Below are 18,831 nucleotides of genomic sequence, written 5' to 3'. Positions count from 1 at the left end.
ATACATAAACAGATTTTTTGCAATGATCACTCAAATGTGGTGATCAAACACTTATAATGACGTGACAAAGATACGTAATGGAGGCACGGCATTTAACAATTTAACAAACTTTATTATCAAAAATGAGTCTGACATCAGTGCACTGAACAGTAAAGTTGAAGTTTATTCAACTTTAATTCAATTCAATTCCATTCAACTTTATTCCTTTGAAGTTTTTCACTTCGGATCATTCATTCACGGATTTGAGCTACTGTCTTCACACACAGACAAAACTTACTAGAGAAGTGTGTGACATAATATACCTCTGTAAATAAATACAATATAAATTCACGTCTCCCGCACTTTAATGCCCTTTGAATGTTACGTGTACGTTCCCTTGGAACTGGAATCATGGCGGAATTTCATGTGAAATCTCGCGAATGCGCCGGCGGATCTCCACCAAATTCGGGGGATCCCTTCAGCTCGAGGAACCCTCTCGAACGCCACCCTCCGCGTGTCGGTAGCCCCAGGGATCGCTTGATCGGTCGGCGCCGGACCGCGAATTTAACCACCCGTAACTCCCGGACCCCGGGGGCTATCGACGCGGGGGTGGTCTCATTCGAAAGCGGGCCTCTAGACGTACACTCGATTCGCGTTCGAGAGGGTTCCTCGAGCTGAAGGCATCTCCCGAATTTGGTGCGGATTCGCTGCGCCGTTATGGAGATATGGCCGTTCAAAGTTTTAATGGTTTTCCATAGACTTAAGCTTTAAAGCGTTTCATCCAGGTCACCAGTAGCAAACAATGGAGCGTGCTCTGCTGGACAAACTAAGTAATTACACAATTTTAAGCATTTTATCTGCGTTATATGTTCTGTAAAAAAATGTTTATATCGACCGATAATATTGGCAAAACGATATATCGGTCGGCTCTATTAATAATAGTAATAATAGTAGCATTAATAGTAATAATAGCTGTATACAATAATACATTTTATTTGTTATAATAATGAATTGGTTATTACTAAAGTTATTATTTTTACTTTTTTAATAAATGTCTTATAATTAAATAATTAAATAATAATAATATAAAAAATAATGTTATATTGATAATAATAATTCATTATTTTTGTAATTTACTAAACATTATTTTTTTGGTTGTCTAATTTAAGCTACATAAGATTGTCATGTAATAAAAGAAGCTTATTGAAAATGTTTACTTACTGTTTTCAATATAACTAAATGAGCATTGTTAATATTATTAATAATAACTATACAATAATGCATTATTTGTTAAAATAATTATAGCAACAATGTTAATATAATTATTAAAATATTAGTTATTATTATTAAATGTTATAATTTAATTATTGAATTATATTAATAATAATATGACAATATTATTCTAATAATACTAATAATAATGTTATATATTTAAATAATTCAAAACCGCTAATATTTTCCGTTATACCGTTCCTGCGGTATGCGCTGTTTTTCATGTCTCCTCAAAGACTGAAAGTGTAGGAATCTCTCAGGTTGAGTGCAGTGTAGAGAGTAACATGACCCTCCTCCTGTTGGTGCGAGCGAGCGGTCAGTCACGTGTGTGTGTAGGATGGACGAACTTAAGGAGCTTTCCCTGGAACTTGCGCGATCGGCAACTGGCCGTTTTTTGTCTTATTGCAAGCAACTCGTCTCTGTTCTGGACTTGCACAAACTGCGTTGCAATGCAATCGTTTTCCAAAATGTCATTTATGTGAAAATACGAAGTCTGTAATCGCTCGTTAACACAGGCCAGAGACGCGCGGAGAAAAATACTGTAGCAGGCAGATCACTCACTGTTCATGATGCACAAACTATTGGAAGAAAATCCTCAATATTGATTTGGGGGTTTATATGAATGTGTTTCTGAGGGGAACTGTCTGTCTTCAGAAAAGTTTACGTGGTATTTTCTTTTAATCTCGTCTCTGTATAGTTCATATTAAAGCAGTGTTTCAGCACAGTGCTGCTTTGTTTACGGCGGTAACCAAGGAAAGACTGTATCTGGTGTTCCATGAGCGCCTCCTGCTGTCAGAGAGAGAATCTGCGTCTCATTCAGAGCTTCTGCTGTTTGCTTCTTTCAGGCATGTAGTATAATTTCACAAAGCTAGTCAGAACAGAACATTCTGTTTTTGCTTCAAATTGGGTTATTATTAAATCAAATTATGTATATGAAATTATATAACTAAACGATATGAAATGATATGTATATGAATTATATAACTAAAATTAGATAACTGTAGTTACAGATTTAGGTTAAATAAAGATGTTAGTCTTTATTTTTCTTCTTTTTAGGAAACAAATCAAAGAAAAAAATAAACAAATTCTACTGTTCCTAATATTCTGTATGTTGCTCAAAAACAAAATATATTGTGTTCAGCGGAAAAAAGTTAGTTTTTTTTACCCAGTCATTTAAAAATAACACATTTTAGAGCTGTAACGACAATACCGTGATTCCGTGATATTTTTGCTTAAGGTTATCGTACCGTCAAAATCTCATACCAGCCCATGCCTAATACCAGCATTTATTTGGCATGCAGTGGTAGCAGGACACACAGTGTCGGTGGCGTTATGAATGTGATCCAGTAGTGACTCTTCTAGCTCTCTGCGGCCCCAGTGGTGAAGGTTTTGTGCTCGGTGGTCTTTCAGCTCACACACAGCTCTGAAAGTGCAGATTGTGGTGTATTGATGCCATAGATAGATAATGTGGACAGATACAGATAACCAGAACCAGTGAAAACAAGCTTCTACCCAATGCATAAATGACTTATAAAGTCTAAACCATCTGATCTGATACCCATCTCTGGTTTTTCATACTCCACATTCTGGTATGTAGCACTCTCTGTTCATGAGTCAATCAATTTCAATAGATGATGTTCCAAGCTACTGATTTTTCTTATCGAATATCCCGTTTCCCTACAAAAAACATGTGACATTCAGGAAGTTTAATAGGTTGTTAAACAACAATTCACCTTGTCTTTTAAAGTAAACTTTCATTGACGTGCTGTGAATGATGCAGAACTGAATTCCCGTGGCTCTGGTTGTGCAACAAATGTTCTTGTTTTTATGGTTTTCTCAGCAGATTTTAACGTCGCTCATGCTTCTAAATAGCATTAGCATTGGCGCTTCATTGTTGTCATGCACATGCAGATTGAAGGGCTCTTCATGACGGGCCAGAGAGGAATTGTGTCTACAGCAGTGATTGTTGTTGCTGTTGTGTTTGTATGACTGTAGAGCAGCGCCTGTGAAAACCGCTCTTGTGTCGATTCATGAGCAAACCTTGGGCCGGCCTTTTTGATGCCGTATCAAGGGCCTTTTTCCATTTCAACAGAATGAAAGGACATCGTATAATGATGCTGTTTTCAGGCCAGCCATGAATATAAATGGGTTTTAATGAATGTTAATGTGCTCCTCTCAGTGCTATTGTAGATTATGGGTAATTGTCGGCTGTATTAGCAGTATTTTTATGTCCAAACCTGTGTTAATCTCGCCAACAAAATTAGTCGGGGAAACATTAATTTGTTCATTGAAAAAAAAAATAATAATGACTAAATAAATTTTAGCCAGTGATTTCTCAAACTGCCAAAGATAGGACAAAAAGCTTTGTTGATAAATAGCAGATTTTAATTTTTATTCTAGTAATGCTTTACGACATATTCACAACAGAATTCAGTATCATAAATGGAGTTTTCACACGTCATATTTTGTCGTTTATGTTTGTGTTGTTTTAGTGTCACTGAGATACTATATAGTTTTTATTAATATTTTGAATCAGGTTTTTTATATTCTCCTTTCATTCTGATTTTAAAGTTTTAGTCATATTTTTTTTTGTGTCATTTTTAGTAGTCTTTGGTTTTATATGTCTGTATTTTTGTGTGTATTTATATTTATTTATATTATATTATAATTTTATTTATTAAATTATATATAATTTATATTTTATTAAATTAAACTAAATTAAAATGGTAAATGATGACTTGGCAACTAGCATTAATAAGCATTTTTTTTCAAATATTTTATTTGAATTTAGTTAACATTTATTTCAAGTAACGAAAACACTTAGTTTTAGTTAACTGTAATAACACTAGTTTAAATCAGTGTTTATTTTTATTTATTTATTTTCAAGATTTCTTTAAAAAGTTTGCGACATTAGTCGAAACATGAAGATATTTTGTAGAAAAATGAATAAATATGACATTAAAATTACTACATTTAAAGGACATGTTTGCCAAAAGAAAAAAAAAAATCTAAAATGACAATAAATAAATAATCATAATAAAAGTACTTTACTTTAAAATTATTTTAAAAAGTGTTTAAATGAGCAACACCTACTTCAACAATACCTACTCAAGATCAATTACGAACCGTAAAAAGCTGGATTCCACCGTGTTCATCTTAGCTGTAAACCAAGCTGTTTTGACCACTATCCTGTATCGCAGTGTTCCTGTCCATGAATTATTAAGGTTCTTGAGGTGCTGATCATGTTCTCTTTCTCCTCTCTAGTGCCTGAGCTGTGGTGAGGATGAGCAGCAAGCGGAGTTTGTTTGTGCGGCTGCTGCCGTGCCGCTGCCTTCGGGGCGAGGAGGAGCCCGTCACCTCGCTGGACTACTCACATTGCAGCCTGGAGCAGGTCCCCAAAGAGATCTTCAGCTTCGAGAAGACCCTAGAGGAGCTCTACCTCGACGCCAACCAGATCGAGGAGCTGCCCAAAGTACGAGTGCACTCTTGCACCACTAACACGCTTGCATTGCATGTCTCCAAAAAGTTAATTCAATGCTTAGACGGTGAAACGCTGCACTTTATTTTAGCTGGCAAGCAGCACCTCCAGAGCACGTGTTGTTTGTTACTGCCATGCTGTTTACAAGCTAGAGATTTGCTTACACTGCAGGACTGGGACGTGTGAATTTGGCTATTTTTGCATTTTATGGCATACTGTATAAATGTATTTAAATTTTTTTCAGTGGTTTAAAATGAAATGGTTTAAAATCTGTAATATAGTTTTTTTCAATATTATGAAATTTTATGTTATAAACTTGCAATTCTGAGAAAGAAATTATAAATGGCAAGATATAAACTTATTTTGAGAGTAAAACGTCAGAATTGTTTTTGACAAAATTGACAATTCTGAGAAAAAAAGGGTAAAATTGAGATATGCTAAATTATATGATGATTATAAGTCACAGTTCTGAGAAAAAAAAAAATCAGTTTGTGAACTCCAAATTGTGAAACATAAACTTGCTATTCCGAGAAATAAAGTTAGAATTGTAAGTCAAGAAGCCACAATTACTTTTTTCCGTTTCAGAAATGTGCTTCTATAAAATGTTGTAAGAAGATTCAAAACATTTAATCTAAGAATTTAAATGCTCAGTTTCTTTCACTAGATGGGTACAAATATAATTTAATAATTTCTTCATTTATATGCACCAATATGACAAAACATACTAATAAATAGTAATATTTACAGTAATATTTTGGTAACACTTTACAATAAGGTTCCATTTGTTAACATCAGTAGGGCCCTGTGAGTTCCGCGATGTGGAAAATGCGGACAGAATCGTGGAATCCAGTCATAAAAACTGAATTTACTGTATAATGCGGAATTTCATGGAATTTTTCAAAGTTTGGATGAATTAATCAAAAGTAGGTCATTACACTTAAATCAAATCGTGATATGGACTAGTATCTGTACATATTAAGCAGCAAAAATAATATTTAAATATGAATTAAATCATGTTCTGCGTGTGTGAATGAATGGTGCAGACGCACAGTTTTGTTTACTTCACATACTGAAGCTCGTGTGACGCTCACTGTGATTTCAGTGTCTGCTGTCTCTCTAAATGAGGACATAAATACATGAACATCTCCAGAACTGCTCTGAGAGTCGTTTCATTTGAGAGAAACCATCATCATATCATATAACTACTATTACTAAAATTATTAAAACTTTATTTTGTTAAGGAATAATCACACAATATTTCTTTTATGTTTTAATTTTAATAGTAACATTGTTTGACAAAAAATAAAGTTTGTTTACTTTTCATTTGATTAAAAGATAAATGAAATTACTATTTTATGCCTTCATTTGGTAACCAGAAAAATGTAAATGCAAAACATTTCATAGGGCTATTGTAAAAATAAATGTTAATAAATTAAGTTAATTAAGGTGAGAAAAAATAAAACATTTCATAGGGCCCTACATTAGTTAACTACATTAGTTAACCTAAACTATGTCTAAAGTCAAGTCAAGTCAAGTCACCTTTATTTATATAGCGCTTTTAACAATACAGATTGTGTATAAAAAATTAGACGACAAAGAATTAACTTGACGGAGCTCAAACTCAAAACACACGGCAGCAACAAACAGGAAGTGCCGTGGGAGGAAGGGGGCAAAAACCTTTTCACGGCTTTTATTAAGCATTTATTAATCTTAGTTAACGTTGATTCCAGCATTTACTAAAACATTATTAATCAAAAGTTGTATCAATTAATGTTAGTTAACAATGAATCGCGATTTGTTTAGCATCTCAACCGATTTGAATCGTCACATATTTGAATTGATTTTCAACCGGCTCGCGGTTAATCGTTACATCCCTATTAAATACGTTTGGTTTTATTATGCTATAAAAACGGGAGTGTGACGTCATGACTGACAGCTTCTCTGAGTGAACTGAGGCGCCAACGGACTTTTTCGGGATCTTCAGGAAGAGATTGGAGTTGTATTTACCTTATTTCAACACAAGCCTCTTATACGGCAATCAGCAGACAAAAATTGGAGCAGTCAGGCTAATTTAAAATGAGTCAGGGGCGTGTTCTTGCGATCGACTCAGCGGGAGTGTGGGCGGGACGCGGCTCCACTTCGCACTCTACTGTGCAGACTCGGGTCCCAAATCAGCGCAATATGGGGACAGTGGCGGCTTCACTTTTCCTCTGAAAGTGTGTGAAGGTGCGTCGTCCATCTTTTTTTACAGTCTATGGCTGAACCCTGTTTGTTTTACATGTTGTTATTTATAACAAACCATATTACAGATGCATTGTCAGATTTAAGTTGAACTGCGGTCCTAGTGCGGTTCGACTTTTTTTACCGAGAACCGTTCCACCCCTAGTATTCACTGTATTGCTTTATTTATATTGTTAGCAAAATCATACTAACTATATGATGAATATTCTGTATATCATTCAGCCAGAATGGTTACAATGAATGTCTACAAGCAAAGTATTTGCGATCAGGTTTTCTCTACTTGTCGTTTCAACATTTAGTTGAATTTAGAAAGTTTTACAAAAGCCTGATTGTTATACCCTTGTCTTTCTTGTCCTTGATCATGAATGACCTTGTGTCACAGACATGTTATTTTCTGTAAAGTGCATTGGGACTAGATCACATGAAGGTCCATCGAAAACCCCATTTTTATTAAAATTGACTAATTACTGCAAAATCTATTTGAAATGAATCCAACTGCTCATCAGATATTCATATGAAGTTTAATCTCATTAGCATTTCCATGAATGTTTCCCAAATGTCTCATTTTCCTGTTCTTTACAGCAACTTTTCAACTGCCAGTTGCTCTACCGATTGAGTCTACCGGACAACGACCTGACGGTGCTGCCACCGGGCATCGCTAACCTCATCAATCTCAGGGAGCTCGACGTCAGCAAGAACAGTAAGAAAAGCGGCCAATTCATCTCCTCTTTCTTTTTCCTTTTTGGAGTCCAGTTACGCTATCGGACGACCCATAACCGAAGCGGAGGCACACTGATATCTGCACTGACTCGATGACCCCTTATCCGCTGTAATTGAACTCATCACGGCCAGCTCCACGCTTTGGATTTCAGTTTACGCTGAAATACAAAATTCACCATTAATTTCAGTCTGCACACTTGCCAATCCTAGTAAATAAACATTTTCATGTGTCGTTCATTGGTTTAGAATTGTGTGCAGTATGGTTAGTTATAAGCACTAGAAATAATGCAAATAAACAAATGGAAGCTAGTTGCCTATCTAAACCGCAGTTCTGTGGATTGGAACAGAGCCGTAGGATTTCCCACTCGATTTGATATCCTGTACACTGATGACAATCTGAAGTTTGTCACTGGAAACAGTTTATTCCGTTCTGAAGCATGAGTGAAGACCGCAACACTACAAACACATGTTCAAATCTGTTTACACATCACTTCATCTTTCAACTGGTGTGTTGCAGGATCTGATAAAGTAGTGACAGACAGGGACGAGCTCAGCCCAGCACAGGAAGTCTCATTCAAAACATTGTTTTCATGCAATACGCTGTCACATCAAATGAAGCTGCAATTTTTTTTTCTTCAGCAAAATGCCATTTCTGCTTTACCAGAATATCAGATGTTTAAAAAAAAAAGAAATGAATAAAAAACATTCCATGAGCCACATTTAATTTAATTGGAGAATTGCTTACATTTATTTATATAAAAAAAACTAACAAAACATTTTAGAACAAAATCATTCAGTAGATAAAAGGGTTAATGAGACTACATAACAATAATAAAAAATATTTGCAAGCAGGTTATATATGTTTTTAAAAGTTCATTAAAAATAAAAAGTATTATTGTGAAATATATATAATAAATATATATATAATATAATAAAATACTTAACCTAAACTACCTGTTAAATATGTTAAAAATAAAAGTTTCTGATCCTTCAGAAATCATTCTGAAATGCTGATTTGCTGCTCAAAAATTGCTGCTTCATGTTTTTTTGTGGAAACCATGATGATGAACGTTTGATGGATAGAATTAGTTACATTTTTTTAAGTTTGGTAACATAAAAGTCTTCACCATCAGTTTTGATAAGTTTATTGCATCCTTGCTGAATAGTATTAATTTCTTAAAAAAAAAAAAATATATATATATATATAACAAATCTCACTGACCCCAAATCTTTGAGCGGTAGTGTATACACCACACTCCTTACTGTTAGTTGAAAGATGCAAATCAAATTAACCAAAGCAATCAAAGACAACATGAAAACCAAATTACCCTCTTTACATTATTAAGACACATTCCTCATCATCCTTTCTTTATTTCTGTCAGCTAGTCTGTTTTACACAAGTCAAATGGGTTGTAGCATTTATTTGCTCTAAACCCCTTCTGCAAAGATGTTCATTTGCAGGTTTCCATGACTTTTAATTGATACTCCCTTCCTGACGTGATGTGTCTGTTTTTAGCAGTGGGTCACCTTGTGTGGTGGATGTGAGCTCTCAGAGATGTGTGTGTGTGTGTGTGTGTGTGTGTGTGTGTGTGTTCTGTGGTTTGCTCTGCGCGCTGGTTTGCATCTGAGTGCACTGGAGGAACGATGTCTTAACATTAACGTCACACTCCAGCTCATGCGGTTAGTAGGACAGGAAGTAAGCAGTCTAGCTCTAATGCTGCTTGAGCTTGTGTTGTTTCTATAAACAGCGTTAGGTGTTGGGTGTTTTCTTTAGTGGTCGATTTTGATAAAGACCTAGTTGTTCAACTGTTATTACTTGACATTGTATCGTGTGTTTTTAAGTAGGGCAAAAATAGTAATACGGCTCATATGAATTACAGCTTATTTTTATCATATTCAAATTCTGATTCCAGATAATACTTGTAGTGCTTAGAAGTACTTATAATACTATACTATATGGTTTCCACAAAAAAAAAAATACACAACATGAATACACAAATGTTTTCAACATTGATATTTGGAAATCTTTTTTGAGCAGCAAATATAGATATTAGAATGATTTCTGAAGGATCACGTGACACTAACAACTGGAGTAATGCAAAAAATTCAGCTTTGATTCACAGGAATAAATTACATTTTAAAATATACTCCAATAGAAAATTGGTTAAAAAGTTATTTTAAATTGTAATAATATTTCACAATATTAAAGTTTTTATGTTTTTTTTTGAAAGAAAAAAGGAAATGCAGGCTTGGTGAGCATGAGAAACTCCTGTCAAAAATAATAATAATAATAATTTATTTATTAATTATTCCAAATTTTTGACAGGTAGTAAGTAAAGTACCATCACTTTATTTAATTTTATCATTTCATTTTATTTTATTTTATTTTATAGACTCAAAGATATAATAGTTGAGATCTGTAAATAGAATTCCTAATAGAATTAGAAATACTATAGCATAAAAATCATTAGAAGAAAATGTTTTTTTTTTTTTTTTTAATGGTGTAAGTTTCCAGGAGGGAGTTAAATTATTGAACAATGTGTTTGTATATTAATTGTCTGCAGTTAGTCAATATGTTAATGGAACCCAATGTCGTATTGACTCATTTTAAGTGTTTCCTAAACCCTAGGCACAAAGAAGAGAGAAAACATAAAACAAGCAATTAATAATTGAATCGCTTTTGTTTCTTTAAAATTTCAGGCATCCAGGAGTTTCCTGAAAATATCAAGAACTGTAAAGTCCTGGCCATCATAGAAGCGAGTGTGAACCCTATATCGAAGTAGGTACATAGCCAGCAGAGATGACTGGTGTGTGCGTTCTCTCTGTGATGTAATAAAACACTCTCGTGTCTCCGCAGACTCCCAGAGGGCTTCACGCAGCTCCTCAGCCTGACCCAGCTCTACCTGAACGACGCCTTCCTAGAGTTCCTGCCGGCCAGCTTCGGCAGGTCAGACACACGCACACACGCTCACACACACGCACACGCTCACACAAACACAAACACACACACACACAAACACGCTCACACACACACACAGAGACAGAACAAGATAAGCCAAGCTCCTGTTTCAGATCAGACAGCATCTAGATTCAAGACTGGCCAATGTACTACATTAAAATATAACACAGACAAAACTCTTCTCCCAGAGACTGAAATTGTTTTCCAAGCACACGCAAAGCAGGTTTAACTTACATCCATCAAGCTTTTTGATTTATGCAAGCTGTTAATCTATTAAAATAACACGTGCGAAATTTCTTCGGAAAGCACCTTATAATGTTTCCTGGAGCTCGTATCATATCTAAAACCTCAGGAATTGTGCGTTCAGTACAGTTCCTGTGAAAGGTCATGCAGCAGTACTTTTGACATAATAAACATGCACACACAGCCTGAAATAGACTTCAAATGAACATGCAACATGCAACATGCGGCTCAGTTCTTGTTTTGTGCCGTAAGGTCACCCGAGGACAACAATTTGCATAATTCTACTGAATACGAAAAAGAGGACAGTATATTTAGAGCATGTGGCGTTTGTCAATAGACCAGTATTGGGACATTAAATTAGCACCTTTATTGTAGAAAAACATGTCAGTGTTCATTACCATCTTGCTGTTACATTTATTATCTTTAAAATCATTATTATGTAATGTTTGTGTTGCATTTTAAACCTCAAGCTTGTCGATTTTGAACTGAAATTTCACTAAATATTATTTCCAGTGGAAATAATATACTATTCAGGCACCTTTGACATATTTTTATTTTATTTTATTTTTGCACCATTTGTTAATCTTAGTTGTTGTCAGTTTGTAAATAATTTATATTTATATATTTCTCTCTCTCTGTTTCCTCAGACTAACCAAACTGCAGATTCTGGAGCTGCGGGAGAACCAGTTAAAGATGTTGCCAAAGTAAGTGGCCCTCTGGGATTCATCTGAATTACTAAAATTAGGGATACCACTTTTTTCAGAACGAGTCCGATACCGATACTTTCATTATTGGTACTCACCGATACCTGTATTTTCACAGCATTTGTTATTTTTTTTAAATATTGGGTACAGAAACAAAATAATAGTAATAATAATATTAATATGAATCATGTTATTTTGCTTCATTTAGCAAACAGATATTACCTTCAGTTATTTCCACACTTACATTACACGAGTACACGCGTTCTATTTTGGTTGGCCTTAAAGCAAGCTAAACATACGCAGCGCGCACACGTTTGTATTGGTGCAGAATGAGAGAGACACTTACAGCCTAGCGCATTTCACCCAGTCTGCTAGTTTCACTTCTGCTTTAAATAAAGTTGTGTATGCTTGTTTGGTATCGGGGCATTTTTACGAGTACGAGTACAGGAGCGCAGTATCGGTATCGGTGCATCCCCAACTAAAATATTAAAAAGATGATCCGTGCCGCTGCGCCCCTTCTGATTATCGCATTATAAATACAGACAAACGTCTCTCTTTCTCTCCCTCGGTGGCATCATATTGTTCAGCCTTACGTAAGAGGCTCTGAAGTGACATGCTTTGGCAGGTTTTATAATAATTTCTGGCTCCGTAGCCAATATTGCATCATATGAGGGCTCGTTTTTTGGTTTTGTGTGTGAGAGCCACAGAAAAACACCATCTCCGTGCCAGCCTCTGCTCCATTGTTCAACACATGGGCCAATCAAAACACACAGGCCTCTGGTGTGTTTGTTGGGTTACTGTAAGTGCGCTAGGATCAAAACAACTCATTACGGCACTAAAGGTTTTCAACAAAAGCCACTTGAGCAAAATGTCTGTGTTGCAAAACGCATGAATGAACCAAAAGGCCATGGCGCTGTAAATCAGTTGTTAATTTTTTTCCATTGTAAGGCAAAAGACAAACTGAATAGCTTATTAATCGTGTATAAAATGAGAGAAAAGAGAGTTTACCAATCATGTTTACTAAGTTAAAGGGGTCATATGATGTTGCTAAAAATAACATTATTTTCTGTATTTGGTGTAATGAAATGTGTTTATGCAGTTTAAGGTTCAAAAAACACATTATTTTCCACATAATGTACATTATTGTTTCTCCTCTATGCCCCGCCTTTCTGAAACGTGTCGATTTTTACAAAGCTCATCGTTCTGAAAAGCGAGGTGCGCTCTGATTGGCCAGCTATCCAGTGTGTTGTGATTGGCCGAACACCTCAAGCGTGTGACAGAAATGTTACGCCCCTTACCACATTGTGATGCCCTGTCGACGAGACATAAACATTAAAACCCATTATAAACGAGGCATTTGTTGCATCCAGTGGGGATATAATTACGGATTATAACATAACGGATAACATTATAACGGATTGTAAACATGGAACCATGTCTGCATTTGTGATCGGAGGGCGGCGTTATGCAAATCTTCCCACATAATGAGGTAGATATGTGGGGGCGTGTTAGAACGAGCCGTTTTAGGTAGGCGTGTTTGACTCTTAATTTTTATAAAGAATATCTCTTTGGATTTGAGACTTTAGTCTTTGCAACTTTACAGATCTTCTTTATGCACCAAGAGCTTGTAACACTCCAAAGAGAAAGGAAAACTTGAAATCGCATCATATGACCCCTTTAAGCATAATTTATTATGTAGTGCTGTCAAACGATTAATCGCGATTAATCGCATCCAAAATCCAAACCTATGCATGTATATATTTAAGAAAAATGTTTGTAACGTTTGTAAAAAATTTCAAAATATATACTGTATATGTGTGTGTTTATATATACATAATAAATATACACAGTACACACTCATATATTATGTAAACAAAAACTTTTATTTTGGATGCGATTAATCATGATTAATCGTTTGACAGAACTACTATTATGAATGATACCTTAAATTATCTTGCTCATTAGGAAGAGGTGTGCTAAGAAATGTTTCTAAGTGATCAAAAATTCTTGTCACATCGGTAAAAAATATGCATTGTCAATAGTGCAGTGATATATGAAGCACAGCTCACACATAAGTCACTTTCAAACCGAGTAGGTTTCTTTTGGTCAGTGCAGCGAATTCCTTTACATTCAAGTGACATACGTGGACTATTTCAGGAAGCATAGCAGGAAGATGCAAGTATTCTGTGATCAAATGCAGACGGAAAGCTGTCAGTCACATGCGTTGCTTACTCATTTACCATTATTGGGCTGTGCTCTGATAACTTTGTCACTCTGATTGTTAGCCCTGTGCTGTTTCAGCAGTCCTCTCAGATGTACGTTGTGTGGTTGGTTCTCATGATGTGTGTGTCTGTGTTTCTAATGAGCTGTGGATTGCTCCGCACTCTGGGGGTCAGTGAGTTTTTTGGCCGGCTGACTGACTGACTGGTTGCATGCTTCTTCACACAACCCGGGATGAATAAATCTCTCTTACAATCCTCTAATCCAGCAACCCGTTTGCCTTTCAATACAAAATTCACTTTACTAAAAAAGCCTTCGGTTTATAACCATTTGTTAATACAATTCCCAGAGCCATATATCATTTCGAATTTGATTTCCTCTTCAAGCATTTCCACGGATACGATACGCCCGCAGGCTGTTGTTCTGTGTCCAGGTCCACGTCAGCAGCAGTTTAAAGCACACACTGCCCTGAAACACACCTACCTGAGTAGATGATGTTAGTTCAGGGTTGACGCAGATATTGAGATTGCAGAAGCAGATTGGAACAGGAGAATGTGTTATAAAGATTGAAAAGATGCACAAAGTCTGAGGCCAGATTTTCAGCATTCTGTGAATAAAGCCTATTTAGATACCCCATGATTTGTGAAGCATTCAAGGTAACAGTATAATCTTTGATAGTGGTCTTTTAGTAGTCACCTTTGGGAAAATATATGAAGTTAACAAATACACACTTGCAATAGTAGTCCAATAAAATGTATTATTCAGTCTGTCTGAATACTGGATTCTGATTGGCTGGCGGGTATGCAGTAAAAAAAAAAAGAGAGACTTCTTTTCTGCATCACTGGCATATCATGCTATGTGACTGGATGACATTTTCCTGAAGCACAATGATTTAATGACCATATCATGCAAAATATTGCAGAAATTAGTTCAGCTAATGTCATTTGCAAATCCTGTTCCCATTTCCCCTTCTCTCTCTAAAATCTCTAAAAATAACACAAAAATGTTCAGTTCAGTGTTTACTGATTTATAATATATTATATTATATATATTATATTATTTTCCCCGCCAGCATTTTTGAAAAAAGTTGCCAGCCACCGCCAGCGATTTTGATGATTTTTACTCAAATTTGATGGCCTCCAGTATATTTTGCTGTATGAATATTTGAATATGCAATACGCATATTGTTTTATTCTAGCTTAAAGCATTCTTTTTTTATCAACACTTGAATATAGGTAGATTTAATAAAAACTGCATAATTTTGAGCAAAAAGGTGAGAAAATTTAATTTTTATCAAAAACTACATCTGGATAATATTCAGTACGATTATCAAAGCACAAATCCAGTAAATCACTTCCATCAACACCTCCAAAGCCAAGCCGTAAAAACTCGTCTTTGGCAGGGAAGCGTTTTCTTGTAAAAAACGAGATAACTTGTCAATGGCAGGGAAAGAGTTAAAGTTACAGTAGAGGTAAAATGCATTGACTTAATGTTTTATTGCTATTAATTTATTGCTGCTGAACATCTTTAAACTCCATAGCTTGACCTCTAGGTATAAACATGATCTTGGAGAATATATTTGGGTGTTTTTTTTTTTGGTCACTTTATTATGAGGTTCAATTCTTGCTATTAACAAACCATTAACTACGACTTTTGCCTTAATAAACTCCTAATTTGCTGCTTATGAATAGTTAGTAAGGTAGTTGTTAAGTTTAGGTATTGTGTAGGATTATAGGGATGTAGAATATGGTCATGCAGAATATGTGCTTTATAAGTACTAATAAACAGTCGATATGTTAATAATAGGCATGCAAATAAGCAACTAGTTAATAGTGAGAATTGTTCCCTATACTAAAGTGTTACTGGTTTTTTTTAGTTATTCAGTTTATATACTGGCTCTGGTTTTATGTGAAACTGGGGATTGAAGTCTAACATTGCTCTAAAACTGCCAAAAAAAAAGTAGATTAGCAGTAACTACTTGTTCGATAAATGTCTTTGTGTGCCGTTTATTTGCCTCTGGGAGCCATTGTGCACAAGAAAAGTTGTGGTTGTGACCAGCCTGTCTGACGTTTTCCTACAAAAAAAACAAAACAATGAATGCTCTGATGTGTTTATGTACAAAGCTTAAATGTGTTTAATCCGTGGTTAATGTTAGTAATACTGTGTGTGTGTGTGTGTGTGTGTGTGTCTGCAGGAGCATGCATAAGCTCACACAGCTGGAGCGCTTGGATCTGGGCAGTAATGAGTTCACTGAAGTGGTGAGTAGCACCTGCCTGTCTTTCAGCTGTCACATGCATTACTGCAGCCTGCGTTTACCTTCCAGCTCTCAGTGCAGCCAAGTGTCAGATGTATCGGCAGTGAATGCAGATGCGCTCATCGAGTCTTTATCTGTTAGACTGCACCTAATATGCATTTTTGTCCTCTAATGCTATTCATTGGAAGTAGTGGCGGATTTCCTCTCAGTGAGGATGTGAAATTTAATTTTGCCTTCTTTCTCTCCAGCCTGAAGTGTTGGAGCAGCTTAGAGGAATCAGAGAGCTGTGGATGGATGGAAATAAGCTGACGTTTTTACCGGGGGTGAGTCTTGCATTCATTCTTAGTGCTTATTTATTTTAAAAAGGCAAAAGTGCACCATGACAAATAATTATTTTAAATTTTTTTCTACAAACTTTTGACCACATTCGTAAAACATTAGTTGAATCTGTATAACGGTTAAGAAATACATTTTTGGGTAAAAATTATTTGTAAAAAGTATTCCAGCATAAATGTTTGTTCATGTTAAGTGTGCAACTTTACTGTACTTTCTAAATTTCTGCATAAATGTTGTATTCATAATTATGTAAAATGCTAAACTGAGTTAATATCTGTATAAATAGTTTGTTAAACCGTTCTTATGAATGTTATTATTTATGCTAAACGGAGCAATTTTGCGGTAAATTGCATTTATTTTTAATCTAAAATTCTAGATGAGGATAATTTTCATACAATATAAATCACTATAATCACTTTCTAAATGGAAATAATTAATGAAACAATTCTTATAAAAATTGTTGCATTCATGTGAATTGATTAAGTTTAACAATTGTCAATAAACCATTATTGCGCAAATTGTTTCTTTCATGTTTCACATGTTAAAAGTTAAACTGAGCTAACCGTTCGATATACTATTTATACAAAAATGTTGTTTGTGTTGAACTTGAAATCCAGCTAACTTTTTGTACATTAAAAATCACCATAAAATCATTATTACTTGCAACGTTTTGCAACAAAAAATGGCTTTACAAATTATTTATGTAACTTGTTTTGCTCATGTTTTATGATTTGTTATTTTGGTAAAACAACACATTTCTAAATGTAAATCATTCATTAAAGCATTCTTATGAAAATTTTAGTTTTCAAGTAAAATGCTAAATTGAGCTAATTTCTACACTAATCTTGTAACATAAGAATAAATAATTTCTATGTTAATCATTTGTATAATCTTTCCTATGTAAATTGTTTGTTTAATTGAAGTTTAACGTGGAATGCTTGCATTTGTCGCATGAGGCTAAATGGTTTTATGAAAGTTTTACACAGAATATTTTTCTGCTGGTGTTTCAGGAATGAGAAATTAGATTTTTCTACTGTAGCTGCTGTTACAGGTACATTAAATAATGGAATTAAGACAAACAGACATCCATAACAGCTGAAAATCTACTTCCTTAACATTTCTTCAGGATCCCTGAAGTTCTCCTCAGACTGCCAGCTCCTTTTAAATAGATCATAATTAAGGCATTAGCTTGCCGCTGAGAGCGGACTGACAGTAATTGTGGGCCTCGCTGGCAGGATTCGGATTAGGAGTTTTCAGAACATCCTTTTGAACACGTCTGCTAAAACTGACCTCCAAATGGCCCGGATATCAGGGCGGCACCCTGACCTCCTTCCCTGTCTGACCACAGAGACCTGTCATGTCCTTGCACAACATATGTTTCTCTCTTTGTGCAGAATTCAATTTTTCTCTCGTTATTAGTGCTTTTGATTAAGTTTCTTATGCCCTACCCAGGAGAGCGGCTCTCGCTCGCTGTGATTAATCAACAGCAGGGTTTGTCACAAAGTCACACACGGGTGCTGATTGCAGTTTAGGAAGATCGCTTCTAATTGGTCATCACCCAATTGCATCTGAAGTTCAAGATTCCTGTGTCCTGTGCAGTATTACTCATGCTCCCTTAAAGGGATAGTTCACCCAAAAATGAAAATTCTGTCATTAATTACTCACCCTCATGTCGTTCCAAACCCGTAAGACCTTCGTTCATCTTCGGAACCCAAATTAAGATATTTTTGATGGAATCTGAGAGCTCTCTGACCCTCCATAGACAGCAAGGGGATACTCTCCAAAATGGCACCAGGGTGACGTGGCGGAGACGAATTGTTGAATGAAGTCGTGATTTTTGTTTTCTTTTGTGCACAAAAAGTAATCTTGTAGCTTCATAATATTACGGTTGAACCCCTGATGTCACATGGATTATTTTACCGATCTCCTTGCTATGTTTCTGGACCTTGATCGTGTAAGGATCCTTGCTGTCTATGCAGGGTCAGAGAGCTCTCAGATTCCATCAAAAATATCTCAATTTGTCTTCCGAAGATGAACAGAGGTCTTACGTGTTTGGAACGACATGAGGGTGAGTAATTAATGACAGAATTGTAATTTTTGGGTGAACTATCTATCCCTTTAAGCCATCCAAGATGTAGGTGACTTTTAATCTTCAGTAGAACAGTAAAGAAGATTTTTAGCAGGTGATTCATAAAATGCAAGTCAATGTCTACCGGCGCTTGAGAGTCAAAAAAATATATCAGGCAACACAAAATGAATACCCGTGTCTCCCGACGATACATTAAAGGAACACTCCACTATTTTTGAAAATAGGCTCATTTTCCAACTCCCCTAGAGTTAAACAGTTGAGTTTTACCGTTTTCGTATCCATTCAGCCGATCTCCAGGTCTGGCGGTAGCACTTTTAGCTGTAGCTTAGCATAGAT

At 35.5% G+C, this 18,831-nt stretch overlaps 1 protein-coding gene across 2 annotated transcripts in view; it reads left to right on the top strand.

The window, feature by feature from the left end:
* Nucleotides 1-18,831, top strand: part of LOC107667260 (protein LAP2-like) — a 100,088-nt gene that overhangs the window by 45,840 nt on the left and 35,417 nt on the right. For both annotated transcript variants that reach the window (XM_016458886.1, XM_016458885.1), the window contains exons 2-8: nt 4,516-4,723; nt 7,553-7,670; nt 10,391-10,469; nt 10,548-10,637; nt 11,540-11,596; nt 16,011-16,074; nt 16,319-16,393. In XM_016458886.1, coding sequence (XP_016314372.1) covers nt 4,535-4,723; nt 7,553-7,670; nt 10,391-10,469; nt 10,548-10,637; nt 11,540-11,596; nt 16,011-16,074; nt 16,319-16,393 — 672 coding nt within the window. In that variant the 5' untranslated portion in view covers nt 4,516-4,534. The remainder of the gene's footprint in view (nt 1-4,515; nt 4,724-7,552; nt 7,671-10,390; nt 10,470-10,547; nt 10,638-11,539; nt 11,597-16,010; nt 16,075-16,318; nt 16,394-18,831) is intronic.

This window comes from Sinocyclocheilus anshuiensis, unplaced genomic scaffold, assembly GCF_001515605.1.
Source record: "Sinocyclocheilus anshuiensis isolate Anshui unplaced genomic scaffold, SAMN03320099.WGS_v1.1 scaffold952, whole genome shotgun sequence".
Classification (NCBI taxonomy): domain Eukaryota; kingdom Metazoa; phylum Chordata; class Actinopteri; order Cypriniformes; family Cyprinidae; genus Sinocyclocheilus; species Sinocyclocheilus anshuiensis.
Note: the sequence above shows the minus strand (reverse complement) of the source record. Positions and strands in the feature narration are given on the sequence as shown.